The sequence below is a fragment of the Erythrolamprus reginae genome, chromosome 11 (genome assembly GCF_031021105.1).
Source record: "Erythrolamprus reginae isolate rEryReg1 chromosome 11, rEryReg1.hap1, whole genome shotgun sequence".
NCBI classification, from domain to species: domain Eukaryota; kingdom Metazoa; phylum Chordata; class Lepidosauria; order Squamata; family Dipsadidae; genus Erythrolamprus; species Erythrolamprus reginae.
In genome coordinates, this window is record NC_091960.1 from 11,014,173 (window position 1) to 11,041,870 (window position 27,698).

General features: G+C 43.7%; 1 protein-coding gene across 4 annotated transcripts in view; it reads left to right on the forward strand.

The window, feature by feature from the left end:
- Nucleotides 1–412: 412 nt before the first annotated feature.
- LOC139173994 (IgGFc-binding protein-like) overlaps nucleotides 413–27,698 on the forward strand; it is an 842,349-nt gene continuing 815,063 nt past the window's right edge. For 3 of the 4 annotated variants that reach the window (XR_011560280.1, XR_011560282.1, XR_011560281.1), the window contains exons 1-9: nucleotides 427–494; nucleotides 2,322–2,372; nucleotides 4,828–6,066; nucleotides 10,418–11,043; nucleotides 13,783–14,347; nucleotides 19,816–20,411; nucleotides 22,189–22,753; nucleotides 24,966–25,165; nucleotides 26,474–26,857. Coding sequence is in view for 1 of the 4 variants with exons in the window: in XM_070763988.1 (XP_070620089.1) it covers nucleotides 2,324–2,372; nucleotides 4,828–6,066; nucleotides 10,418–11,043; nucleotides 13,783–14,347; nucleotides 19,816–20,411; nucleotides 22,189–22,753; nucleotides 24,966–25,165; nucleotides 26,474–26,857 (4,224 nt within the window). In the remaining 3 variants the exon portion in view is untranslated. Of the gene's footprint in view, nucleotides 495–2,321; nucleotides 2,373–4,827; nucleotides 6,067–10,417; nucleotides 11,044–13,782; nucleotides 14,348–19,815; nucleotides 20,412–22,188; nucleotides 22,754–24,965; nucleotides 25,166–26,473; nucleotides 26,858–27,698 lie in introns of all 4 variants that reach the window. The other variant, XM_070763988.1, reaches the window with a different exon arrangement.

A 27,698-nucleotide genomic window follows, 5' to 3' on the forward strand; every position in this document is an offset into this window, starting at 1 on the left:
ATGGGGCTTTGGCAAGAGCTCTGGCTATTTAGCAACAAAACCCACAAGACATTTTGAAGCGGTTTAAAAATTCCTCTTTTACCCAAGGTCAAACATTGATAAGTGTCAGTTGCAGGCCTTACAGCCTCGTAGTGGATACCATGCACTCCTCAACAAAAGGTTGAGATAACACTGCTATTCAAGTTTGAATAACAGCCATGCAAAGTACGATCGTATATCTTGTGTTGATTAATGACAGCAATAAATCTGCCCCGATCCCTTGCATTTTTCCTCCTCCTCCGCTGCCAGTAACTGCAGCCTTTTGGGTCTCTTCAGTTTTCTGGCAACAACTTTAGTAGCTGTCTTGTTTTTGACCTTCTGGGGGTTTTCCCTTCTCATTCCTGTGAATGCTGCTCCCTATAAAAGAGGAAACAAAGGCAGGGAGGAAGAGGATGAGCACAAATAGGGCTGCTCTTCTTTCCTCAAACCCAGAGAAATCTCCTCCGTGGTGGAAGGTAAGAGTTGCGACAAGACCTTTGTCCTGTGCATTTGTATTCTCCATCATGCAACACGTAGCTTGTATCTGTATGGCAGGATGACCCAAATTCTTCTTTCAACAGGTAGTTAGAATAGAATAGAATAGAATAGAATAGAATAGAATTTTTATTGGCCAAGTGTGATTGGACACACAAGGAATTAGTCTTGGTGCATATGCTCTCAGTGTACATAAAATAAAATATACATTTGTCAAGAATCATATGGTACAACACTTAATGAGTGTCATAGGGGTCAAATAAGCAATGAAGAAGCAATATTAATAAAAATCTTAGGATATAAGCAACAAGTTACAGTCATACAGTCAACATGGGAGGAAATGGGTGAAAGGAATGATGAGAAAAACTAGTAGAATAGAAGTGCAGATTTAGTAGAAAGTCTGACAGTGTTGAGGGAAGTATTTGTTTAGTAGAGTGATGGCGTTCGGAAAAAAACCTGTTCTTGTGTCTAGTTGTCTTGGTGTGCAGTGCTCTGTAGCGACGTTTTGAGGGTAGGAGTGGAAACAATTTGTGTCCAGGATGTGAGGGGTCAGTAAATATTTTCCCCACCCTCTTTTTGACTCGTGCAGTATACAGGTCCTCAATGGAAGGCAGGTTGGCAGCAATTGCTTTTTCTGCAGTTCTGATTATCCTCTGAAGTCGGTGTCGATCCTGTTGGGTTGCAGCACCAAACCAGACAGTTATAGAAACATAGAAACATAGAAGACTGACGGCAGAAAAAGACCTCATGATCCATCTAGTCTGCCCTTATACTATTTCCTGTATTTTTATCTTAGGATGGATATATGTTTAGGAAATGTCATGGATTGAGTAAAATATAGTGAAATTCACTTATAAGTCAAGGACTATCTCTGCCTTCCTCTGCATGGAAGCTTTGTCCTAATAAACTCCTACTCCTTTCTGGCAATTTCCCTCACTGTTAGAAGCTCCAAAATAATAGAAACATAGAAGACTGACGGCAGAAAAAGACCTCACGGTCCATCTAGTCTGCCCTTATACTATTTCCTGTATTTTTTATCTTAGGATGGATCTATGTTTATCCCAGGCACGTTTAAATTCAGTTCCTGTGGATTGACCAACCACGTCTGCTGGAAGTTTGTTCCAAGCATCTACTACTCTTTCAGTAGTTTAATTTAAAATTCTGTTTTTCAGCCACCACCACTCCCGAGATAAATTCCTTTTTGGAAGAATAAGCTGGTATTTTTCTCCTGCACCTCGCCAAACAGGTTTCATTAGATTTTAGTTGTACACAAATAGACGCTAAAGAGTTTCCTTAAACTGAAATAATGGTTATTTTCAATCGCATCAGGAAATAGGCTGCCTGCCACCGAGTCAGACATTGGATCCTGTGCGAGGGGAAAAAATTGTTTGTTTACTTGCTCGGGGATTAGTTTTAGTTTCTAATTGTATAGGAGAAATTGCGTATCTCTTCCTTAACAGTTTGGAAAGATCTGGAGATTTAAAATAATAATAATAATAATAATAATAATAATAATAATAATAATAATAATAATAATAATAATAATAATACTGTCCACAGAGGAAATTGAAATGGAGAAATGCCTTGGGGCCTAGAACTGGTGCTAAATTTTGAACTGTATTTATTTGGAGGTGGGGAATGGGGAGGGGGAGATAACCAATGAAAAATGGGAAAGGCTTGTCTTCTGCCTAATAAATCCCTATAGGTTTAGCACTTAATCAGGAAATCTCTATACCAGTCAATGACCCTAGTTCATTTTCGCATCTTGTTTTAACATTTCTTCTTGTATTTCTTTTTGTGTCCTGCAGCTATGGGGTTGCTAACGCTGTTGCTCCTTTGCTCTTTAATGCTGCACAATGGTGAGTAATCCCCAACCCAAGTCCATCCATGTCTGTCTGTCTGTCTGGTTTCTCCGTCTTCTCTTTCTGTCACAACCAGACCCATGAGAACCAAGGTGTCATCGTGCTGAAAGGGTCAGGACTGGGGCGATCCAGGTTTTGAATGATCCATAATTGCCAAGACTTACCCAATATGTGAAAGCCCACGATAAGATATTAGACTAGGACGGGAGGGATCCTAAAGAGTCATTGTGTGATCTTGGATCTCTCTCTGCCCTCCCCACCCCCCACAATCCCCTGACAGAGTTGTGGTCACTGGGTGATCTTAGACATGCATCTCCTTCTCCCTCCCTCTCTCTCCCTCTTTCCATCCCTCCCTCTCACTCCTTTTCTCTCTTCCTCCCCCTCCCTCTCCCCCTCTCTCCCTCCCTCTGTCCCTCCATCCCACTCCTTCTCTCTCTCTGTCCCTGTATCCCTTCCCATCTTTCTCTCCCTCCCTCCCTCTCCTTCTGTCTCTCTATCCCTCCATCCCTCCCCATCTCTCCCCATCCCTCTGTATCCCTCCTTCTCTCCTCCCTCCCCCTCCCTCTGTCCCTCCTTCCCTCCCCTTCTCTATCTCTCTCCCTCTGTCCCTTCCTCCCCATCTCCCTCCCTCCCCATCCCTCTCTCTCCCTCTCTCCCTCCCCATCTACCTCTCTCCCTCTCCTCTCTCCCTCTCCCTCCCTCTCCCTCCCTCTCCCAGTCCTTCTCTATTTCTCTCCCCTCCCTCCCTCTCTCCCACTTCCTCTGTCCCTCCTTCCCTCTCCTTCTCTATCTCTCTCCTTCTGTCCCTTCCTCCCCATCTCCCTCCCTCCCCATCCCTCTCTCTCCCTCTCTCCCTCCCCTCTCTCCCTCCCTCTCCCTCTCCTCTCTCCATCTCCCTCCCTCTCCCAGTCCTTCTCTCTTTCCCTCTCCCCTCCCTCCCTCTTTCCCCCTTCCTTTGTCCCTCCATCCCTCCCCCACACCTCTCCCTCCCTCCACTCTCCTTCTCTCTCTCTCTCCCTCTCTCCCCTCATTCTGTCCCTCCCTCCCTCTCCTTCTCTATCTCTCTCCCTCTGTCCCTCCCTCCCCATCTCTCTCCCTCTCCTCTCTCCCTCCCCATCTCCCTCCCTCTCCCAGTCCTTCTCGCTTTCCCTCTCCCCTCTCTCCCTCTTTCCCCCTTCCTCTGTCCCTCCATCCCTCCCCCATCTCTCTCCCTCCCTCCACTCACTTTCTCTCTCTCCCTCTCTCTCTCCCCTCATTCTGTCCCTCCCTCCCTCTCCTTCTCTATCTCTCTCTCTCTGTCCCTCCCTCCCCATCTGTCTCCCTCCCTCTCTCAGTCCTTCTCGCTTTCCCTCTCCCCTCTCTCCCTCTTTCCCCCTTCCTCTGTCCCTCCATCCCTCCCCCATCCCTCCCACATCCCTCTCCCTCCCTCCACTCTCCTTCTCTCTCTCCCTCCCTCTCTCCCCTCATTCTGTCCCTCCCTCCCTCTCCTTCTCTATCTCTCTCCCTCTGTCCCTCCCTCCTCATCTCTATCCCTCTCCTCTCTCCCACCCCATCTCCCTTCCTCTCCCAGTCCTTCTCGCTTTCCCTCTCCCCTCTCTCCCTCTTTCCCCCTTCCTCTGTCCCTCCATCCCTCCCCCATCCCTCTCCCTCCCTCCACTCGCTTTCTCTCTCCCCCTCTCTCTCCCCTCATTCTGTCCCTCCCTCCCTCTCCTTCTCTCTCTCTCTCTCTCTGTCCCTCCCTCCCCATCTCCCTCCCTCTCCCAGTCCTTCTCGCTTTCCCTCTCCCCTCTCTCCCTCTTTCCCCCTTCCTCTGTCCCTCCATCCCTCCCCCATCCCTCTCCCTCCCTCCACTCTCCTTCTCTCTCTCTCTCCCTCTCTCCCCTCATTCTGTCCCTCCCTCCCTCCCTCCCTCTCCTTCTCTATCTCTCTCTCTCTGTCCCTCCCTCCTCATCTCTCTCCCTCCCTCTCTCCTTCTCTCTCCCTCTCCCTTCCTCTCCTTCTCTCCCCATCTCCCTCCCTCTCCTTCTCTCTCCCTCTCCCTCCCTCTCCCTCTCCCAGTCCTTCTCTCTCTCCCCCCCCTTTCCGTCCTCCCACCAAATTATCTTTCAAAATTTTTGTTGTGGGAAACACTATGCACTGCCTCAAGTTTCTGAAGTGAAAGTGTGAAAAAAGTAAGGAATAATACGGTAAGATAAATTAAACCTATAAGGACCGTCTCTTCCGTGGTGATAAGGCAAGTGAGAGATTCCTTAAGAATTAATAAGTTCTTCTGCGTCTGCCTCACTTCTTGTCAGCTGCCTGCCTGACAATCCACCCGTGTGCCTTTCGATTTAGCCCGTAGCAGTTTCCAAAATGTCTTCCTCACCCCCCGCCCCTTCCTCCTTCCTCTTCCTTGTTTTATCGCTCTCCTTTCCTGACCTCCGTTTTTCACGCCTCTCTCTCCTTCCCTCAGGCCAAGGATTCTCAAGCTCCCAGGGGAAGCAGTTCATCACGGCTTTCATGGAAAATTTCGAGACCAACAGGCCCTCCGAAACAAGGTTGAAGCTATTTCTCGTCGGCCACGGCAATGACACCAGGGTCTCGGTGACAGTGACCAGGTCGTCCTCCCGCCGAATTTACTCGGTTGCAAGAGATGAAACGGTTCCCGTGGATGTCCCCGTGACTTTGGAAATGAAAGGCACTGGCATTTTTGCCAATTCCATCGTCATTGAGGCTGAGCATGATATCTCAGTGGTCTCCTTCAACCGAAAATTGTATTCCGTGGCAAGCATGACGCTCTACCCGGTCCATGAGCTTGGCGATAACTATTACATCGTCACGCCTCCGGGCACCAAAGCAGACAGTTACCAGAAAGAATTGGCCGTCATAGCTTGGCAGACCCCTACCCAAGTCACCATCGAGCTGCAAAATGAAGTCATCTACAAGAGACAGTCCTACTCGGCAGGGAGCACCCTCATCGTGAAGCTCAAGGCTTTTGAAGTTTTTCAGTTGCAAAGTGACGAAGATATGTCTGGCGCGAGGATCGAGTCCTCAGCTCCCGTGGCAGTCCTAAGCGGCCACGTCTGCGTCCAGCAAAATTATTACTGCGACCACGTGGCGGAGCAACTTCTACCCGTCTCCAAGTGGGGCAAGACCTTCATCGTTCCCCCTGTGCCTCTGCAGACGGGTTTCGATACGATCTTCGTGACAGCTGGTCAAAGCACAAGGGTTGTTTATCAGTCCGGGCAGGATAAAGGCTTTCAAGATATGGTGCCTGGAGAAACCATTCAGTTTCCACTCCATCCCTCTCAAGCCTTTTACATCTCTGCCAATGCTGGGATCCAGGTGCTTTTGTTTTTCACCGGGATCAAGGACAGGAACATAGGATACGATCCGTTTCTCATCAACGTCCCTGATGTCACCAGTTACGGCCAGGCCTACCGAATTGATGCCCTCAAAAAGTTTGACAACCACATCCTTATCGTAGCAAAAAGCTCCGAAACCGTAACCTGGGATAAATCTGTTTTGGCAGACACTCGATGGCAGTTGATCCCTGGCTCGGAGTATTCCTGGGGGGAATATAGCTGGAAAGCTAGTGTTAACCAACACTCAATTTTCCTTGAGAATCCTCAAGCTCCCTTTGGCGTGTTGGCCTACGGAAACAAGAATTATGAAGGCTACGGCTTTGCTCCATCGCCTTACGGCACACTCGGTAACAAACTGCCCTTTGTATAATAATCAGCACTATGACTCGTATTCTAAGATTCTCTCAAAATTGTTTCTTTTGAGTTAGAAAAATTTCTCACCTGAGTGCTAATTCTGTGTCAATGACCTGCCTTCTAATTTTCTCTAAGTTTTCTCCCCAGACATTTATATTTTATTCTGGGTTGCAGCTTTCTTTCTTCCCTTCTTTCTTTCTTTCTTTCTTTCTTTCTTTCTTTCTTTCTTTCTTTCTTTCTTTCTTTCTTTCTTTCTTTAACAACCCTATTGCAAATTTAACAACTGTGGTGATGCACTTAACAAATGTGGCAAGAAGGGTCGTAGAATGGGACAAAACTCACTTAACCAATTTCTCACTTAGCAACATAAAATTTGGGCCCCATTATGGTGGTCTGCCGAGGACTTACCTGTATAGATTTGTCCAAAAAGTCACAAAACTTCAGTTTAAAGTCAGGGGTTTTTTTTCCCCCCAGTACAGGAAGCAAAACTGTACAGAATAGTCATCTGGGACGTATTGCTCAGGCTATTCTCACTGCAAATTTTTTGGGGGGTGGGGTGGGGGGGATATTTATGTATCATGTTGCAAAAGTGACAGGGATTTGCAGAACTTCCAGCAGGGGGGAGAAAAATTTGACCAAACCAACAAAAGTTGAAATCGTTTCCCGAAAGTCAAATACAGCTTTCAGCACATGCAAGGCCATTTCTCAAGCTGTACCACATCACTGTGAAAATGTATTTACTTGTTAAACACACACACACACACACACAAAGCTGTGCTTTCAGAACGATTCCGTAACAAAGAACAGATGGCTGCAATCTTTAGTGGTGTCATCGGTTTACTTTTCAGCCTGCGTACAAAGACCAATGCTTTTCCAAAATCATAGCTTGGTTCCTTAACCCCATCTCAAGTTTCAAGTTTTATTTGATTTATATGCCGCCCGTCTCCGAAAACTCTGGGGCGGCTAACAGCAATCATAGACAGTATACAATAATAATCCAATACTAAAAGCAAATTAAAACCCCTTAATCTATAAAACCAAACATACCATGCATACCATTGTAACTAACGGCCTAGGGGGAGAAGAAATCTTAATTCCCCCATGCCTGGCGGCAGAGGTGGGTTTTAAGTAGCTTACGAAAGGCAAGGAGGGTGGGGGCAATTCTAATCTCTGGGGGGGAGTTGGTTCCAGAGGGCTGGGGCCGCCACAGAGAAGGCTCTTCCCCTGGGTCCCGCCAAGCAGCATTATTTAGTTGACGGGACCCGGAGAAGACCCACTCTGTGGGACCTAACTGGCTGCTGGGATTCGTGCGGCAGAAGGCGGTCCCTGAGATAATCTGGTCCGGTGCCATGAAGGGCTTTATAGGTCATAACCAGCACTTTGAATTGTGACCGGAAACTGATCGGCAACCAATGCAGACTGTGGAGTGTTGGTGTAACATGGGCATATTTAGAGAAGCCCATGATTGCTCTCGCAGCTGCATTCTGCACGATCTGAAGTTTCCGAACACTTTTCAAGGGTAGCCCCATGTAGAGAGCGTTACAGTAGTCGAGCTTCGAGGTGATGAGGGCATGAGTGACTGTGAGCAGTGACTCCTGGTCCAAGTAGGGTCGCAACTGGTGCACCAGGCGAACCTGGCAAGGCTGGACATTTTTGGGTTACTCTGAGAAAATGGGAATGGTTTGGGGAAAATGTGCGAGATTGCAATGGATTGGGTAGCTGGAGTTGGATCCTCTACTCTAGGGGTCACCAACCCTTAGCAACCTTAAGACTTGTGGAGCAAAGCTGGCTGAGGAACTCTGGGAGTTGAAGTCCACAAGTCTTAAAGTTGCCAAGTTTGGAGATCACTAGTCTAGTCAACAGGCCTTGGTTTTTGTATCTTTTCCACTTGACATGTTGGATAGTTTTTAATTTTGTTACTTGTTCAGTGGTAGTACATGTATTTTAGCCCCCTGCTATGTCATTGAACCAATGTTTCTCTATATCAGTGGTTCTCAACCTGGGGGTTGGGACCCCTTTGGGGGTCAATTGATCATTTCACGGGGGTCGCCTGAGACCCTGGGAAAAGACAAATTTCCCCTGGCATTAGGAACTAAAGCTTCTATTCTGGCATCTTGGAACATATTTTTACAATCTGACCAATGAGGCGTTTACAGTGGGGGGCGTCTCTCTGACCTTCCTGCCAATCAGCTCAAAGCTCTGTTGGGAGAATTGGGGCTAGACTTATGGTTGGGGGCCACCACAACACGAGGAACTGTATTAAGGGGTCACAGCCTTAGAAAGGTTGAGAACCACTGATCTATATCAACAATGTTAAGAGGTGTGGGCTTCAACTCCCACAATTCCTCAGTCAATCCTGGGAATTGAAATCTCACACATCTTGAAATTGCTGATGTTGAGAATTAAGGCAAAGGAGTGCAGGGAAACCACACCAAGAGAGCCCCCCCCCCCAATTTGAACCTCAGTTCCTAATATTTGTGTATTTGTATCAAGGCTACAATATAATTTTAACATTATGGTCTCCAGGACTGGAGAAAGAGCCAGTTCACCACCTTCTAAAACTCCAGTCGAGGCCACCTGGAGGGAGGCTATTCCATACAGGAAGCCCCAGAAGAAGGACCAGTTTATGTGGAATCTGACTAGTCAATTGCAAATTTATTTATTTATTCATTCATTCATTCATTCATTCATTCATTCATTTATTAGATTTTGATGCTGCCCTTCTTGAAGCGACTCAGGGCGGTGCCCCACATTGTAAATACAAACAATATACTGTACATGAGAAATCTAATTATTTAAAACATATGGAAAATTAGTAAAAATCTAAAACCCCTTATGCAATCATCCACATTCATCCAAAATTGATCATTCATATCAGCCAGGGACAATCTTGTGACTCATGGTCCCCATGCCCATTGGCAGAGGTAGGTCTTCAAAGCTTTATGAAAGACCAGGAGGGATGGGGCAGTATGTATCTCTGGAGGGAGTTCATTACTGCGGGTCGAGGCCACCACAGAGAAGGCTCTTCCCCTAGGCCAGGGTTACGCAAAGCTGTGGACTTGTGGACTTGTGGACTTCAATTCCCAGAATTCCTGAGCCAATCATGCTAGCTCAAGAATTCTGGGAGTTGAAGTCAACATGTCATAGAAGAGCCAACTTTGCCTACCCCTGGACTAGGTCCTGCCAGATGATATTGTCTGGCCAACGGGATATGGAGCAGGCCAACTCTGTGGGACCTAATTGGCCACTGGGCTGCATGAGGCCGAAGATGGTCCCATAGGTAGTCTGGTCCTAAGTAGTGATGGGTGAACTGAACCTGCATAATTCGGGTCCGTACTGAATTTTGCGGTGTTCGGTATGCTGAACACGAACCCAAAATTTTTCCAAAGTTCAGGGTCATGTTCGGCGTTTGGAGCTTTGACGTCACCAGCAAGTTGCTAAGGACGCCAAGGTGATCACTTCCTGGATTCCATGGAATCCAGGAAGTGATCACCTTAGCGTCCTTAGCAACCTGCCGGTGATGTCAAAGCTCCGCCCCCGGAATCTCTTCATGGGAGGGATTCCCCGTTCGGGTTTGAGTTTGGGTTTGGTTCGGGTTCGGCCGAATTTTGCGCAAAATTCGGCTGAACTTGCCAAACCCGAACACTGTTGGGTTCGCCCATCACTAAGCCATGTATGGTTATCCATATTGTTTCTCTTCCTAAGGAAAGGTACCTTGTTATCCCTAAAGTGGCTGAGATTCCCTCTGCCTGTTTTATTTATTATTTATTTATTTATTGGATTTGTAAGCTGCCCCTCTCCGGAGACTCGGGGCGGCTAACAGCAACAATAAAGCAGTGTACAATAGTAGTCTGATGTTAGAAACAATTAAAAACCCATTAATATAAAAAACCAAACATACATACATACATACCATGCATAGAATTGTAAAGGCTTAGGGGGAAGAGGGTCTCAATTCCCCCATGCCTGATGGCAGAGGTGGGTTTTAAGCAGCTTACAAAAGGCAAGGAGGGTGGGGGCAATTCTAATCTTTGGGGGGAGTTGGTTCCAGAGGGCCGGGGCCGCCACAGAGAAGGCTCTTCCCCTGGGTCCCGCCAAGCAACATTGTTTGGTTGACGGGACCCGGAGAAGGCCAACTCTGTGGGACCTAACTGGTCGCTGGGATTCGTGCAGCAGAAGGCAGTCCCTGAGATAATCTGGTCCAGTGCCATGTAGGGCTTTATAGGTCATAACCAACACTTTGAATTGTGACCGGAAACTGATCGGCAACCAATGCAGACTGCGGAGTGTTGGTGTAACATGGGCATATTTGGGAAAGCTGTTTTGACTGTTTGTTCTGTTTAGCTCCAGTTCCAGACCCAGTTCCTGTCCCGTTTACCTGCCCCGAGAACAGCCACTACCTCTCCTGTGGAAATGCCTGCCCAGCCACCTGTTCTGACCGACAGGCTCCATCCAGATGTAAGAACACCTGCGCAGAGGTCTGCCAATGTGACGAAGGCTTCCTCTTCAGCGGAGAGGAATGTGTCCCCAGGGAGAGCTGCAACTGCACTTACAACGGGGTGACCTACAGAGCGGAAGAGGAGTTTTGGGCCGACGAAAAGTGCCAGTCCCGTTGCAAGTGTGACAACCGATTAGGCAGGACGGTGTGCGTGAGGTCTTCTTGCAAAGGCAAGACCAAATGCATCGTGGTGAACGGTGTCCGCGGCTGTCACGCCACCACGTACAGTACCTGCATTGCCTCTGGGGATCCCCATTACCTCACCTTTGATGGACACAAATACGATTTTATGGGGAGCTGCGGGTACCAGATGGTGGGTGTCTGTTCCAAGAACCCAGCCCTCACCCCGTTTTCGGTCACGGTGGAGAACGACAACCGAGGCTATAAGACAGTTTCTTTTACCAAAGCGGTGACCTTGGAGGCCTACAACACAACCATCAGCCTGAGCAAAGCTGCCGAACATCGGATTGAGGTATGCTGGTTGAACATTGGAGTAGCCCCTGTGTGTGTGTGTGTGTGTGTGTGTGTGTGTGAGAGAGAGAGAGAGAGAGAGAGAGAGAGTGAGAGAGAGGGGGGGGAGAGGGAGAGAGAGAACTTGGTAATTAGGGCCACTTAAAATACTCTGCAAAAGCCACATCCAGTCTGTTGTATGCAATCCTCATTTTTCTATATAACAGTGAGTGCGAACCTATGGCACGGAGCCCTATCTGTTGCCATGTGAGCTGTGGCCCTAGCTCAGCTCCAACGTGCGTGCATGTGGCAACCATCTGATTTTTGGTTCACACAGAAACATAGAAACATAGAAGACTGACGGCAGAAAAAGACCTCATGGTCCATCTAGTCTGCCCTTATACTATTTTCTGTATTTTATCTTAGGATGGATATATGTTTATCCCAGGCATGTTTAAATTCAGTTACTGTGGATTTACCAACCACGTCTGCTGGAAGTTTGTTCCAAGGATCTACTACTCTTTCAGTGAAATAATATTTTCTCACGTTGCTTTTGATCTTTCCCCCAACTAACCTCAGATTGTGTCCCCTTGTTCTTGGGTTCACTTTCCTATTAAAAACACTTCCCTCCTGAGCCTTATTTAAGCCTTTAACATATTTAAATGTTTCGATCATGTCCCCCCTTTTCCTTCTGTCCTCCAGACTATACAGATGGAGTTCATTAAGAGGCTCTGGGAGGGCAGTTTTGGCTTCCAGAGAGCCACCAGGGGATGGAGGAGGGTTTTTTTTACCCTTCCTTAGCTCCAGGAAAGCCTTTGGATCCTGGGGAGGGTGAAACATAAGCCTACTGGGCCCACCAGAAGTTTGGAAAGAGGGCCTCAGGGGGGGGGGAAACCTGTTTTTGACTCCCCAGGCATTGAAATATGGGTGTGGGCACTTGCGCATGCACGATAGCACACGTGCACACTCTTTTGGCACCTGAGGGGAAAAAGATTTGCCATCACTGGGGCAATTAGACCAAGCCCCCCCCCCCCCCCCCCGTTTACGAAGTGTGATGTGTGGTTGTGAATGAATTGGCTGACTGATTTTAATATATATGGGATTTTAGTAGTAATTTTTAATTAATTAGATTTGTTGTCGTATTGTTTTTGTATCTTGTGAGGCGCCCCGAGTCTTCGGAGAAGGGTGGCATACAAATCTAATAAATATGATGATGATGATGATGATGATGATGATGATGATGACGATGATGTCTATATAACACAGCAAACGAGATCACTATGCTGGATTTCGTATTTCATCACCAGTCGGGCGCTTCCCAAGCACCTAGGACTGCGTGATGTAGCGGCGAATTATGTTTGCCGATCCCAGTAAAGCGGCCTTTTGCAATTGACAGATGGAGATTTTGTCAATTCCGATGGTTTTCAAATGTCCACTGAGATCATTTGGCACTGCGCCCAGCGTGCCAAGTACCACTGGGACCACTTTCACTGGCTTATGCCAGTCATTGCATCTCGATTTTTAGATCTTCGTATTTCACTAATTTCTCTAATATTTATTATTATTTATTATTATCTAATTATCTAATTAGATAATAATTTATATAATAATAATAATAATTTATTATATAATAATAATAATAATAATAATAATAATAATAATAATAATAATAATAATAATAATAATAATAATAATAATTATTAGTTCTGTTGGGCTCTCTGGTAGAATCCTCCCAAAAATTCACAGGTACATATTTCAGACACACACACGTTTGAAAATTCAAAACAATGTTCCTTATAGTGAAAATTCACTTAAACTAAGCCCTCTTTTGGTATAGCAAAGAGCACTCATCTCCAAACAAACTGGTAATTTATACAAGTCCCTTATCAGTCCTATGATACTTAGCTTGCAGCTGTGAGGCAATTCAAAGTCCTTCTTTCACAAAGTGAAACACACTTTGCTCTGGTTTAGTTTCAAAGCAGGGAAAAATCAGCACACAAAAGGTCAAAGTCAGTAAAGCAGTCACGAAACACAAGGATCAGATAATCCTCCACAATGGCCAAACCCACAGGCTGCTATTTATAGCAGCCTCACTAATGACCACAACCCCACCCAACCACAGGTGGACTCATTTTCTTTGATAATAATCTCTCAGTTGTTGTTGCCTATGCATCGCTCTCCGCATGCGTGGCTGTATCATTAATTTTTGTTCTGAATCCAAGGAGGTGCTAGATAATTGATCTCCTTCTGAGCTGTCCGCCACACTCTCCTCCTCCCTGTCACTCATGTCTTTTTGGTCAGAGGAGCCTTCTTCAGCAGATTCCACAGGGGGCAAAACAGGCCTGCAGCATGTGGATGTCTCCCCCACATCCACAGTCCTTGGGGCAAGAGCTGGGCCAGAGCTAACCACAACATTATTATTATTATTATTATTATTATTATTATTATCATTATTATTATTATTATTATTATTATTGGATGTAGTGGCTTAAATCATGTTAAGACCACTTAGATAATAATTTATATAATAATAATAATAATAATAATAATAATAATAATAATAATAATAATAATAATATATTATATATTATTATTATTATTATTATTATTATTATTATTATTATTATTATTATTATTTGTTCTTTCGGGCTCTCTGGTAGAATCCTCCCAAAAATTCACAGGTACATATTTCAGAAACACACACTTTTTTTTTTTGCATTTATTAAAACCCCTGGATGGGTGTCTCCTGCTTGTCTTTCAGGTCAATGGCATTTTAGTGGACTTACCCTTTTCTTACGAAAATAAACTAATGGTCTACCGTAGTGGGGCCCATGGCTTCGTTAGAACCGACTTTGATTTGACAGTCACTTTTGACTGGAACAGCTACGCCAGGGTCATTCTTCCCAGCACGTATGACAATTCAGTCTGTGGACTCTGTGGCAACGCCAACCGGAACCCTCATGATGATATCTACATGCAGAATGGACGACAAGCCGGTGATATAACACAATTTGCCAACAGCTGGAAGATGAAGGATGTTCCCGGCTGCACTGAAGGATGCGGCGATACATGCCAAAGTTGCAGTGTGGCTGAGAAACGAACCTACCAGGTTGACCGGTACTGTGGGATCATCACCCAAAGCAATGGACCTTTGGCGCCATGTCACAGGACAATTAGCCCGACAAAGTTCTTTGAAGATTGTGTCTTTGACACCTGCACGTACAAGGGACATCCGGATATTTTTTGCAGTGCCGTCGCTACTTATGCAACAACCTGCCAAGCCCAAAATATACAAATTAAGCCGTGGCGATCCAACTCCTTTTGCAGTATGTATAATTTTATGGTTCTTTTTTCTCTGTGTGGCAAGGATTTCTGTCTAATTAAGTCTTGGGATGGATATTTATTTATTTATTTATTAGATTTGTATGCCGCCCCTTTCCGTAGACTCGGGGCGGCTCACAACATGATAAAAACAGTTCATGACAAATCTAATAATTTACAATTTAAAATATTTTAAAAACCCCATTATTAAGCAGACATACGTACAAACATACCATACATAAACTGTATAGGCCCGGGGGAGATATCTCAGTTCCCCCATGCCTGACGACAAAGGTGGGTTTTAAGGAGTTTACAAAAGGCAAGGAGAGTAGGGGCAGTTCTAATCTCTGGGGGGAGCTAGTTCCAGAGAGTTGGGGCCGCCACAGAGAAGGCTCTTCCCCTGGGTCCCGCCAACCAACATTGTTTAGTTGACGGGACCCGGAGAAGGCCAACTCTGTGGGACCTAATCGGTCGCTGGGATTTGTGCGGCAGAAGGCGGTCTCGGAGATATTCTGGTCCGATGCCATGAAGGGCTTTAAAGGTCATAACCAACACTTTGAATTGTGACCGGAAATTGATCGGCAACCAATGCAGACTGCGGAGTGTTGGTGTAACATGGGCATACCTGGGGAAGCCCATGATTGCTCTCGCAGCTGCATTCTGCACGATCTGAAGTTTCCGAACACTTTTCAAAGGTAGCCCCATGTAGAGAGCATTACAGTAGTCGAACCTCGAGGTGATGAGGGCATGAGTGACTGTGAGCAGTGAGTCCCGGTCCAAATAGGGCCGCAGCTAGTGCACCAGGCGAACCTGGGCAAACGCCCCCCTCGCCACAGCTGAAAGATGGTTCTCTAATGTGAGCTGTGGATCGAGGAGGATGCCCAAGTTGCGGACCCTCTCTGAGGGGGTCAATAATTCCCCCCCCGCAGGGTGATGGACGGACAGGTGGGATTGTCCTTGGGAGGCAAAACTCACAGCCACTCTGTCTTATCAGGATATGCCATTTTGCTCAAGAATATTTAATGTTTTATCATTTTTTATCATTCCAAAGCATGAAACATGAACAATGACACATACATTACAGGAAGATAGAGCCCAACTACATTCTCTATAATCTAAAAAGGCATCTGAAATCAATGAGGCTTTAGTAATATTAATTCCCTTCTTCTTTCCATCAAGTCTCAAGTTTGGGGAGTTATAAATATCCAAACAGGATAATTAACACTTTTAAAAAAACACTGCTGTTTAAACATAAAGCAGTTGCTGTGTCACTTAAATTTCCCATTATACTGGGATCTATTTAATAACCAGAATTTTGGAGAACATTTTTCGTTCCCCATAATCTTATCTCTCATGTTAAAAACTGGTAAATGGACATAGTTGGTTATTTGTATATTTTAATGACTTAATTGAATCACTGAATCATTTTATCCATAGCCCACAGCTAAAATATCTGAAGAAACAGCATATTTAATGTTTTGACGCTACGCAAAAATGCCATAGGAAGCAGCCTTTTTGAAAGATATTTCTTCTAGAATTAGGGATGGAGATAATGGCTTTTTCCCCACTTAGATATTCCCAGTCGATCACATCTTTATCCCATTTGTACTGTTCCAGACACTTAAGGCTTCAATCGATCAGGCAGGTGACGCTGTTCTAAATCTTACTTTAAATAAGCAACATATATTTTTCAGCAAACGTTATTTGGATGCAAGGGAGAAATGCTGTATTTTTTTTTTTTTGCTCTAATTAGTAGCAGAAGAGACATTCCCTTCATTTTCAAGATAGATAGAGGGCTTTCTAAGCACAGAACGGGCAGTGCGGCAATAAGATTGGGATCAATAATAATAATAATAATAATAATAATAATAATAATAATAATAATTTATTGGATTTGTATGCCGCCCCTCTCCGCAGACTCGGGGTGGCTAACAACAATAATAAAAACAACATGTATAATCCAATAATAAAAAACAACTAAAAACCCCTATTGTAAAACCAAACATACACACAAACATACCATGCATAACTTGTAATGGCCTAGGGGGAAGAGCTATCTCAACTCCCCCATGCCTGGTGGTATAAATGAGACTTGAGTAGTTTACGAAAGACAGGGAGGGTGGGGGCAGTTCTAATCTCCGGGGGGAGTTGGTTCCAGAGGGCCGGGGCCGCCACAGAGAAGGCTCTTCCCCTGGGACTCACCAAACAACATTGTTTAGTCGACGGGACCCGGAGAAGGCCAACTCTGTGGGACCCTATCAGTTGCTGGGATTCGTGCGGTACCAGGCAGTTCCGGAGGTAATCTGGTCCATTGCCATGTAGGGCTTTAACACTTTTCATTAGAATTGGATAGACAGTTTTTCTAAATAAATACCAATAAAAAGGATCATAAACACCCCCCCCCCCCAAAAAATAGATGTTTCAAAATTCACGGGAATTTCATATATAGGTCAACTTTCCCCATTTGGAAATCCATGCATAGCATATGGGGATAGGGAGGATAGGGAGCCATCTATTTATTCATTTACAGTATTTTTATCTGATTATTTATGTCCCACCATTTTTTGTTTGTACAACGTGTATGCATAACTCAAGGCAGTGAACATAGCCACCACAACTTCCTCCTTCTTATTTTCCCAACAATACAACCCTGTGATGGGGATTGAACTGGGAGAGAATGACTGCCACTCAGTCAGCTTTCATGGCTAAGGCCGGGCTGGAACTCATGATCTCCTGGGGATTGGTTCAGAGCCAATCAGCTGGCTTTCATGGCTAAGGTGGGACTTGAACCCATGGTCTTCTGGTGGATTGGCTCAAATAACCATCTGTCTGAAGTTGTGTAGGGTTTCCTGCCTAAGCAGGGGGTTGGACTAGAAGACCTCCAAGGTCCCTTCCAACTCTATTATTATTATTATTATTATTATTATTATTATTATTATTATTATTATGTCACCCAGCTGGCTTTCAGGTCTAAACTTGAGATTGGAATGCTCAGTCTCCTAGTGATTGGATCAAACTCACCTAATTGTCTGTCATGGTTGAGCCAGGTCTTGAATTCATGGTCCCTTGCTTTCTAACCTGGTGCCTTAACCTATTAGGGACAGGCCTCAAAAATGTTGGGAAATCCGTATACCTGAGCAACATATGAATGGGTCAACATTAATACATCTTCAGGGCTCCTACAGTCAATACAGTGGTACCTCTGCTTAAGAACTTAATTTGTTCCGTGACCAGGTTCTTAAGTAGAAGCAATTTTTTTCCCCATAAGAATCAATGCAAAAGCAAATAATGCGTGCAAACCCATTAGGAAAGAAATAAAAGCTTGGAATTTGGGTGGGAGGAGAAGGAAGAAGAGGAGGAGGACAGTCGCTGCTGAAGGAAGAAGGTGAGGTGAATCAAAAAATCCAAAACGTTAAGGCTTAAAAAAAAAAAAGAGGGACTCTGAGGCAGCACCTAGAGAAAGGAAAACGCTCCGTTCGCTCTGGGCTGCCCAGAGCGAACGGAGCATTTCTTTTCTCTGGGCGCTGGCAGAGGTTTATTCCCTCTGCAAGTGCCCAGAAAAAGGAAAATGCTTTGTTCGCTCTGGACTGCCAAAGCCTCTTTAAGCGCCACTGAAAGGCTCCTCTGGCAGCCCAGAAAAGCCTGAGATGGCCGGGATTAAAAGGGGAATGGCAGGAAACTGGCCGGGCCTTCATGACGCTCTCAAATTTCCTAGGAAAATTTTCTGGTCTTGGGTTTTTAAGTAGAAAATGGTTCTTAAGTAGAGGCAAAAAAATCTTGGACAGCCGGTTCTTATCTAGAAAAGTTCTTAACTAGAGGCATTCTTAAGTAGAGGTACCACTATACAGTGGAACCCCGACATAAGAGCTGCTCTACTTAAGAGCAACTCGAGATAAGAGCTGGGAGGGGAGAGATATTTTTGTTCTACTTACAAGCCCAAATTCGAGATACAAGCGCCAAGGAGCTGTCTCCTGAAGCCAAACGCTAACTTCCGCGTTCGGCTTCAGGAGACAGCTGCGAAGCGGCGTGCGTGTTTTAAAAGGTTGCAGCCGGCCTGGGGGGCTCAGGGGGGTGCTTGCAGCTTTCTTTCTTGCTCTTTTTCTTTCTCTCTTTTACCTTCCCTTCCTCTATTTCTTCTTTTCTTTCTCCTTCCCACCTACTTCCCTCCCTCCCTCCCTTCACTCATTCCTCTCTTACTCTCCCCTTTCATAAGTTTCCTTGCTTCCTTCCTCTGTTCCTGTCCCTTCCCCCTTTCTTTCTTTCTTTCTTTCTTTCTTGCTCTTTTTCTTTCTCTCTTTTACCTTCCCTTCCTCTATTTCTTCTTTTCTTTCTCCTTCCCACCTTCTTCCCTCCCTCCCTTCACTCATTCCTCTCTTACTCTCCCCTTTCATAAGTTTCCTTGCTTCCTTCCTCTGTTCCTGTCCCTTCCCTCTTTCCTTCCTTCCTTCCCACCCTCCGTCCACTCATTCACCCATTCCTCTCTTGATCGCTTAAAGCCGGTCCCTGGTGCAAAAAGGGTTGGGGACCTCTGTCCTACAGGATTGGGTGGCAGAGAAGTTGAACATATGTAAATTTAAAAGTTTAAGAAAGTTTACAAGTTAAGTGAAAGAAACTTCATTATTCATTTATATGTACATGTACATTTCTTCATTAAAAACATGTCTTTCTGCATAATTTAGACTAACTTTGTGAGTTTTTTGAGGGCTGGAACCAATTAAAATTATTTACATTAATTCCTATGGGGAAAAGTCGTTCGAGATAAGAGCTGCTCGACTTAAGAGCCCAGGTCCGGAACGAATTAAACTCGTATCTCGAGGTACTACTGTATAGTGATCCCTCGATTATCGCGAGGGTTCAGTTCCAAGACCCCTCGCGATAATCGATTTTTCGCGATGTAGGGTTGCGGAAGTAAAAACACCATCTGCGCATGCGCGCCCTTTTTTTCATGGCCGCGCATGCGCAAATGGTGGAGTTTGCGTGGGCGGCGGGGAAGACCCAGGGAAGGTTCCTTCGGCCGCCCAGCAGCTGCTCTGCTCGGTAGTGCAGCAGCAGCGAGCAGACGAAGATCGGGGTTTCCCCGCCGCCCACGCAAAGGGGAAACCCCGATTCGGCTCCTCGCTGCTGCTGTGCTACCGAGCAGAGCAGCTGCTGGGCGGCCGAAGGAACCTTCCCTGGGTCTTCCTCGCTGATGCCCCCGCCCGCCCGCCGCCCGCCAGCAAGAGGGGGAGAGATAGAGAAAGAGAGAGAAGGAAAGAAAGAGATGAGAGAGGGAGGAAGAGAGTGTGAGAGAGGAAGAAGCAAGAGAGAGAAAGAGAGAGAGAAAGAAAGATGAGAAAGGAAGGAAGAGAGTGACGTCATCGGGTGGGAAAAATCGCGAGATAGCGTTTCACGAAGAACGAGATCGTGAAAATCGAGGGATCACTGTACTTGGAATGCTGTATTGACAGCCCATCTCACCATCCATCTCTTCCAGGCTTTTCCTGCCCACCCAACTCCCACTACGAAATATGTGCAAGTGCCTGCCCTTCCACCTGTCACAATCTCGTCAGTTCCAACGTTTGCGATGCTCCATGTGTTGAAAGCTGCACCTGTGACTCTGGATTCATCCTCAACGGGGACGAGTGTGTCCCTGTTAGTGAGTGTGGCTGCGTGCACGAGGGCCGGTACTACAAAAAGGGAGCAGAGTTCTACCCTACCAGTGCTTGTCAGGAGAAGTGCCATTGCGTAGACACTGGTAATGTTGACTGCCGCCAGTTTTCCTGTGGGAGTTACCAGGAGTGCAGGGTGGAGAACGGCGTCCAGGGCTGCTACCCTGTGGGTCACGGGACAGTGATAACATCTGGCGGGATCCATTATACTACCTTTGATGGGAAGACTTTTGATTTCGCTGGCTCCGGCTCTTACCTCTTAACTCAAGTAACGGACGAAGATACTCAGCAGGTGATATTTTCCGTGGTGGTGGAACACAAGAAGGCTGATGATGGATCTTTAATTAACACAACATCAGCTAGTATCTATCTACATGGATATACTATTTTCCTGGAGAGAGGAAAGAAATGGCAAGCTAAGGTAAGTGCCTATCTTATTAATGCTCTCAACGTTCCAGGTAATGCACTCACAGAAAGCAGAACTCCGAGGCAGGTATTATTATTATTATTATTATTATTATTATTATTATTATTATTATTATTATTTATTAGATTTGTATGCCGCCCATAGAAACATAGAAACATAGAAGACTGACGGCAGAAAAAGACCGCATGGTCCATCTAGTCTGCCCTTATACTATTTCCTGTGTTTTATCTTAGGATGGATCTATGTTTATCCCAGGCATGTTTAAATTCAGTTACTGTGGATTTACCAACCACGTCTGCTGGAAGTTTGTTCCAAGGATCTACTACTCTTTCAGTGAAATAATATTTCCTCACGTTGCTTTTGATCTTTCCCCCAACTAACTTCAGATTGTGTTCCCTTGTTCTTGTGTTCACTTTCCTATTAAAAACACTTCCCTCCTGAACCTTATTTAACCCTTTAACATATTTAAATGTTTCGATCATGTCCCCCTTTTCCTTCTGTCCTCCAGACTATACAGATTGAGTTCATGAAGTCTTTCCTGATATGTTTTATGCTTAAGACCTTCCACCATTCTTGTAGCCCGTCTTTGGACCCGTTCAATTTTGTCAATATCTGTTTGTAGAACTGAACATCTCCAAAGATTCGGAGCGGCTCACAACAAGCAATATACAGAGTACAGATCCAATATTAAAAACAGTATTTAAAAACTTTATAATAAAAAACAATCATACAACCCACATAAACCATACATAAATCATAATAGCTGAGGGGTATATTAATTTCCCCATGCCTGGCAACATAGGTGGGTTTTCAGGAGCTTACAAAAGGCAAGGAGGGTGGGGGCAATCATCTGTCATATTGTTCAATTAAGGTGCTGGCTGGTCGCTTGGTTACTCCACTCCACCTCTCCCCATCCACCTGTTGGAATGTCCTTGGTTCTCACAGGGAAAACACTTTGTTTTCACTATAAAACTCCAGCTATCTATTTCCTCCTTCCATTACCTGACCTAGGGGAAGAGCCTTCTCTGTGGGGGGCCCGGCCCTCTGGAATCAGCTCCTGCTGGAGATTCGCACTGCCCCCACCCTCCTTGCCTTCCGAAAGAGTTTACAAACTCATCTTTGTCGCCAGGCCTAGGTGTTCTGTCTGGGTCCCTCCAGAAGCCAACGCCAACCAAAAAGAGTAGGCAGACACACTGGTAAAAAGCAAAGTCAGTTTATATAATTCAAAGCAAACACAGGTAACAGAAACTTGTTCTTACAGACAGGAACACTATGAAGCTTCACAGAGGTTTCACGAAGGCCAGGCAATAAAACAGGATTCTTGCTGGCAAAAACAACGCTGGAGATAACAAAAACCCACGCCTCCCCCAAGTCTTCCAGACTTCTAGGCCACAAGCCAAGATCAGAGACGCTGAGAAGCGAAGCAGGGTCACAGAACTTCCAGTTGATACTAGGGTTATTAGATCTTCCCCCTGACCAATGAATGTATTTGTTGAATGAATTGTTAATGGGAGTTTTTTTAAAAAATTAGAATTTTTAAGGATTGCTTTTTATGTATATTAATTGGATTGTTTACTACTGTCTCTTTTATATGCTGTGAGCTGCCCCAAGTCCTCGGAGAGGGGCGGCATACAAATCCAATTAAACTTGAAACTACTTGGCAATATGTGCCACCTTCTCTATTAATTTCCAGAGGAATTCATGTTAATCTGCCCACGCCTGCAAAATTATAGCAAATAATCAATCCTTTATTCTTGTTTCCTTCTTCAAGGTAGAAGACGAACTTTACAACCTACCGTTTAGCACAGACAATGGAGAATTTTGGATCTACCAAGAAGGGAATAATATTATTGTTCAGTCACCTGAAGGTTTCAAAGTAATTTACGACTCTGCCGACTATGTGGAGGTTTCTGTGCCTAGGCATTACCAAGAGCAGACATCTGGGCTTGGTGGCAACTTCAACAATAACTTGAATGATGATTTCCTGCTGCCTAATGGAACTGTCACCGAAGGTGCTGATGACTTTGGAATCTCCTGGGAAGTCCCCACAGCTGGCAGCATTTGCTCCAAGAAATGTGTGCACAAACTCCCTGCTTTTGACGAGGCTCGAACAGTACCATATGAAGATGACAGATACTGTGGACTCCTCACGCTGGAGACAGGCCCATTCGAAGACTGTCATTCGTTTTTGAGTCCTGCGGAGTTCTTTCACAACTGCCTGTACGACCTGCAAGTTGTCGGCGAGGGGGCTCTGTGTCAAAACCTTCAAGCTTACACGGTTAAATGCCAAGCAGCTGGAGCTAAAATCGGTGACTGGAGAACCGCTGTCTCTTGTCGTAAGTTGATAAAATCGTCTTCCCTTATCAAGGGAAATACAGTGGTACCTCTACTTACGAACTTAATTCGTTCTGTGATCAGGTTCTTAAGTAGAAAGGTTTGTAAGTAGGAGCAATTTTCCCCATAGGAATCAATGTAAAAGCAAATAATGTGCAGAAAAGCATGAGGAAAGAAATAAAACTTTGGAATTTGGGTGGGAGGAGGAGGAGGAGGAAGAAGAGGAGGAGGACAGTCGCTGCCGAAGGAAGAAGGTGAGGGGAGGGGAATCAAAAAAATCCAAAACTTTAAGGCTTAGGAAAAAAAAGAGGGACTCTGTGATCAGATTAGATTAGATTTATTGGATTTATATGCCGCCCCTCTCCGCAAACTCGGGGCGGCTCACAACAATAGCAAAAAACAGTACATAGTGACAAATCCAATGCCCACCAATCCAATTACAATTTTAAGTTAAGAAATTCATAAAACAATCCCAATATATATAAAAAAACAAGCACACAATCAATCAAACAGCAAAACAACATGGGCAAGGGGGAGATGTTTTAGTTCCCCCATGCCTGACGGCAGAGGTGGGTTTTAAGGTGTTTACGAAAGGCAAGGAGGGTGGGGGCAGTCCTAATCTCAGGGGGGAGCTGGTTCCAGAGGATCGGAGCCACCACAGAGAAGGCTCTTCCCTTCAGTCCCGCCAGACGACATTGTTTAGTCGACGGGACCTGAAGAAGGCCAACTCTGTGGGACCTAACCAGTCGCTGGGATTCGTGCAGCAGGAGGCTGTCCCGAAGATATTCTGGTCCGGTGCCATGAAGGGCTTTATAGGTCATAACCAACACTTTGAATTGTGACCGGAAACTGATCGGCAACCAATGCAGACTGCGGAGTGTTGGAGTGATATGGGCATACTTAGAGAGGCCCATAATTGCTCTCGCAGCTGCATTCTTCACGATCTGAAGTTTCCAAACACTTTTCAAAGGTAGCCCCATGTAGAGAGCATGGGCGAGGAGGATCATGTGCCTCCCATACACCCGGTGCGAGGCTGCCTCTCATACACTGCGCCAGAGAGAGAAACCCAGGGAGAATGGCAGGAAACTGGCCGGGCCTTCATGCCGCTCTCAAATTTCCTGGGAAATTTTTCCGGGCTCGGGTTCTTAAGTAGAAAATGGTTCTTAAGAAGAGGCAAAAAAATCTTGAACACCCGGTTCTTATCTAGAAAAGTTCTTAAGTAGAGGTGTTCTTAGGTAGAGGTACCACTGTATTGCAATTCAAGGGTCCCCAACCTCAGGGCTGCAGCCCACTAGTGATCCATGAGCTATTTACAACCAGGCCACAGAAATGGTAGGCAAGTGCGCACATACATGTGTGCATCCCCACTTGCGTGAGAATTGGGCAATCACCTACACGTGTACTCCATTTGCATGACCACATGCACCGACGGTTTTCTCCTCTTCGGCACTGCCAGTGCACCCTTTGAGGCTGTCACAGGCTTGCACATGTCTGGAAGGCACGCACATGCCTGTTGGCGCAAGTTTCAGCTGTTGCACATGCGCAGCAAGCAAAATCTCACATTAAAATAAATGCGCAAGTGAGATTTTGGTGTTTTTCACCAATGTTTTTGCTTCCGCACATGCACAGAAACAAGAAATTGGTGAAAATCACTGAAATCTCGCTTGCACAAGCATCGTCACATGAGATATCACTTGCTGCGCATGCACAGAAGGCAAATCTTGCCTGGGGTGTGCACAGGTGCATTAGGGATGCGCAGCTGCGCATGCATCCCTGCATACAAATCTAAATAATAATGATGATGATGATAATGATAATGATAATGATAATGATAATGATAATGATAATGATAATGATAATGATAATGATAATGATAATGATAATGATAATGATAATGATAATGATAATGATAATGATAATGATAATGATAATGATAATAATAGTTGTTGTTGTTGTTGTTGTTATTATTATTATTATTATTATTATTATTATTATTATTATTATTATTTCCTTACCGGGGCAATGCACCAAATAGTGTAACTTGAAACCTATTACTGACCACATACTTGCCTGCCACTAACGTGGGGAAGCTGGGTAATTTATTGTGATAGAGGAAAACCTGCTTTCATGTTGCTACAGCTTCGTCCTCCTTATATTTTATTTGGTGGCTCAAGGGAAACATTTTGCAAACCTTTTCTCCTTTCACCTCCCCAGCTCTCCTCTGTCCAGATAACAGCCACTATGAGACGTGCGTTAGAGCTTGTGATTCCAGCTGTGCCAGTTTCTTCGCAACAGTGCAGTGCTCTGGGAATTGTTTTGAAGGTTGCGAATGTAATGATGGCTACATGTTTGATGGGGATGCATGCGTACCTCTGGAGAAATGTGGCTGTATGCATAAGGGGCTCTACTTGAAGGTAAGCTGGGGCAGCCTGGTCAGTTCGTTTTGACTCCTGGTGAGCACATGTATAACAAGAGAAGGAGTGGCAGAACCTGCGGGTGGAATTAAGAGGGATCAGCCTCGAATGCCTACATAGCTGTAAGGGGATCCCTTGAATTCCATTGATCTTCAAAACCCAAGCAGGTGTTTAACTGTTATTTGAGAAGATTCTTGTGTATAGGATGGAATTGGACTTTCATATGTGGACCTGATCTTTCAGACCTCACAACAGATTAGGTTTTCTACATGATAACCTATCCCTAACATGGCATATTTTATTTTATTTTATTTTATTTTATTTTATTTTATTTTATTTTATTTTATTTTATTTTATTTTATTTTATTTTATTTTATTTTATTTTATTTTATTTTATTTTATTTTATTTTATTTTATTTTATTTTATTTTATTTTATTTTATTTTATTTTATTTTATTTTATTTTATTTTATTTTATTTTATTTTATTTTATTTTATTTTATTTTATTTTATTTTATTTTATTTTATTTTATTTTATTTTATTTTATTTTATTTTATTTTATTTTATTTTATTTTATTTTATTTTATTTTATTTTATTTTATTTTATTTTATTTTATTTTATTTTATTTTATTTTATTTTATTTTATTTTATTTTATTTTATTTTATTTTATTATTTTATTTTATTTTATTTTATTTTATTTTATTTTATTTTATTTTATTTTATTTTATTTTATTTTATTTTATTTTATTTTATTTTATTTTATTTTATTTTATTTTATTTTATTTTATTTTATTTTATTTTATTTTATTTTATTTTATTTTATTTTATTTTATTTTATTTTATTTTATTTTATTTTATTTTATTTTATTTTATTTTATTTTATTTTATTTTATTTTATTTTATTTTATTTTATTTTATTTTATTTTATTTTATTTTATTTTATTTTATTTTATTTTATTTTATTTTATTTTATTTTATTTTATTTTATTTTATTTTATTTTATTATTTTATTTTATTTTATTTTATTTTATTTTATTTTATTTTATTTTATTTTATTTATTTTATTTTATTTTATTTTATTTTATTTTATTTTATTTTATTTTATTTTATTTTATTTTATTTTATTTTACTTTACTTTACTTTACTTTACTTTACTTTACTTTACTTTATTTTATTTTATCTTATCTTAATTATTTTATATTATTTTATTTTATTTTACTTACCAAGGCCTTATAAAGTGGTTTTAACACTTCACGTGATCTTCTTTGTTTTTTCCCCCATGTCTTCTGGTGGTTTATCCTAACAGGTTGGCGAAAGCAGGTTTTCAACCAACTGCACCAAGAAATGGACTTGTCAGGCTCTGGGTCAACTCACCTTTGAGAAAACAGCATGCCGGGAAGAAGAGACCTGCGTTCTTCACAATGGTGTGCGTGGTTGTGAACGTAAAGAAGGCCAGTGCAAAATTTCCCCAGAGGCCCAACTCGTTTCTTTTGATGGAACTTCAGCAAGATGGAACTTTTGCGGTGGCGTTTACGATGTGTCCTCTGTGTGTGATGAGAGTGACCCCTCCTGGTTCAGGGTGTCTGTGAACATCGGAAAGGACTGTGAAGATAACCCTTCAGTGGTCAAGGCTGTTCACGTTTACTTTGAAGAGGCTGCCATCACTCTGAAAAAGAACAACAGGATATGGGTAAGTGAGAATGCCGGGAAGAGCATCAAGTCAACCAGGAAATTGTACCTAGAGCATCCTTCAAAGCTGCTTTCCTTCTCTGCCTTCATCTTCTATCACCAAGTCTGCTAATTAGCGGAGATGTGCTCCACTTCTGTGTTTCCAATATTTATGTGTTATTCTGTTCCTTCGATTGATTTTGTGATATCTCCAACAACCATGAAACAAACATTAGGGGGGGGGGAAATCTACACTCATGATCAACAATAGACAGAGCAACATTGATTGACGGCAGAAAAGGATCTCATGGTCCATCTAGTCTGCCATTATTATTATTATTATTATTATTATTATTATTATTATTATTATTATTATTATTATTATTATTATTATTATTTATTGGATTTGTATGCCGCCCCTCTCCGCAGACTCGGGGCGGCTAACAACAATGATAAAAAACAACATGTAACAATCCAATTTAATAAAACAACTAAAAACCCTTATTATAAAAACCAAACATACACACAAACATACCATACATAACTTGTAATGGCCTAGGGGAAGGAATATCCTAACTCCCCCATGCCTGGCGACAAAGGTGGGTCTTGAGTAATTTGCGAAAGACAAGGAGGGTGGGGGCCGTTCTAATCTCTGGGGGGAGTTGATTCCAGAGGGTCGGGGCCGCCACAGAGAAAGCTCTTCCCCTGGGGCCCGCCAAACGACATTGTTTGGTCGATGGGATCCGGAGAAGGCCAACTCTGTGGGACCTTATCGGCCGCTGTATTTCCTGTATTTTATCTTAGGATGGATATATGTTTAGGAAATGTCATGGATTGAGTAAAATGTAATGAAATTCACTTAT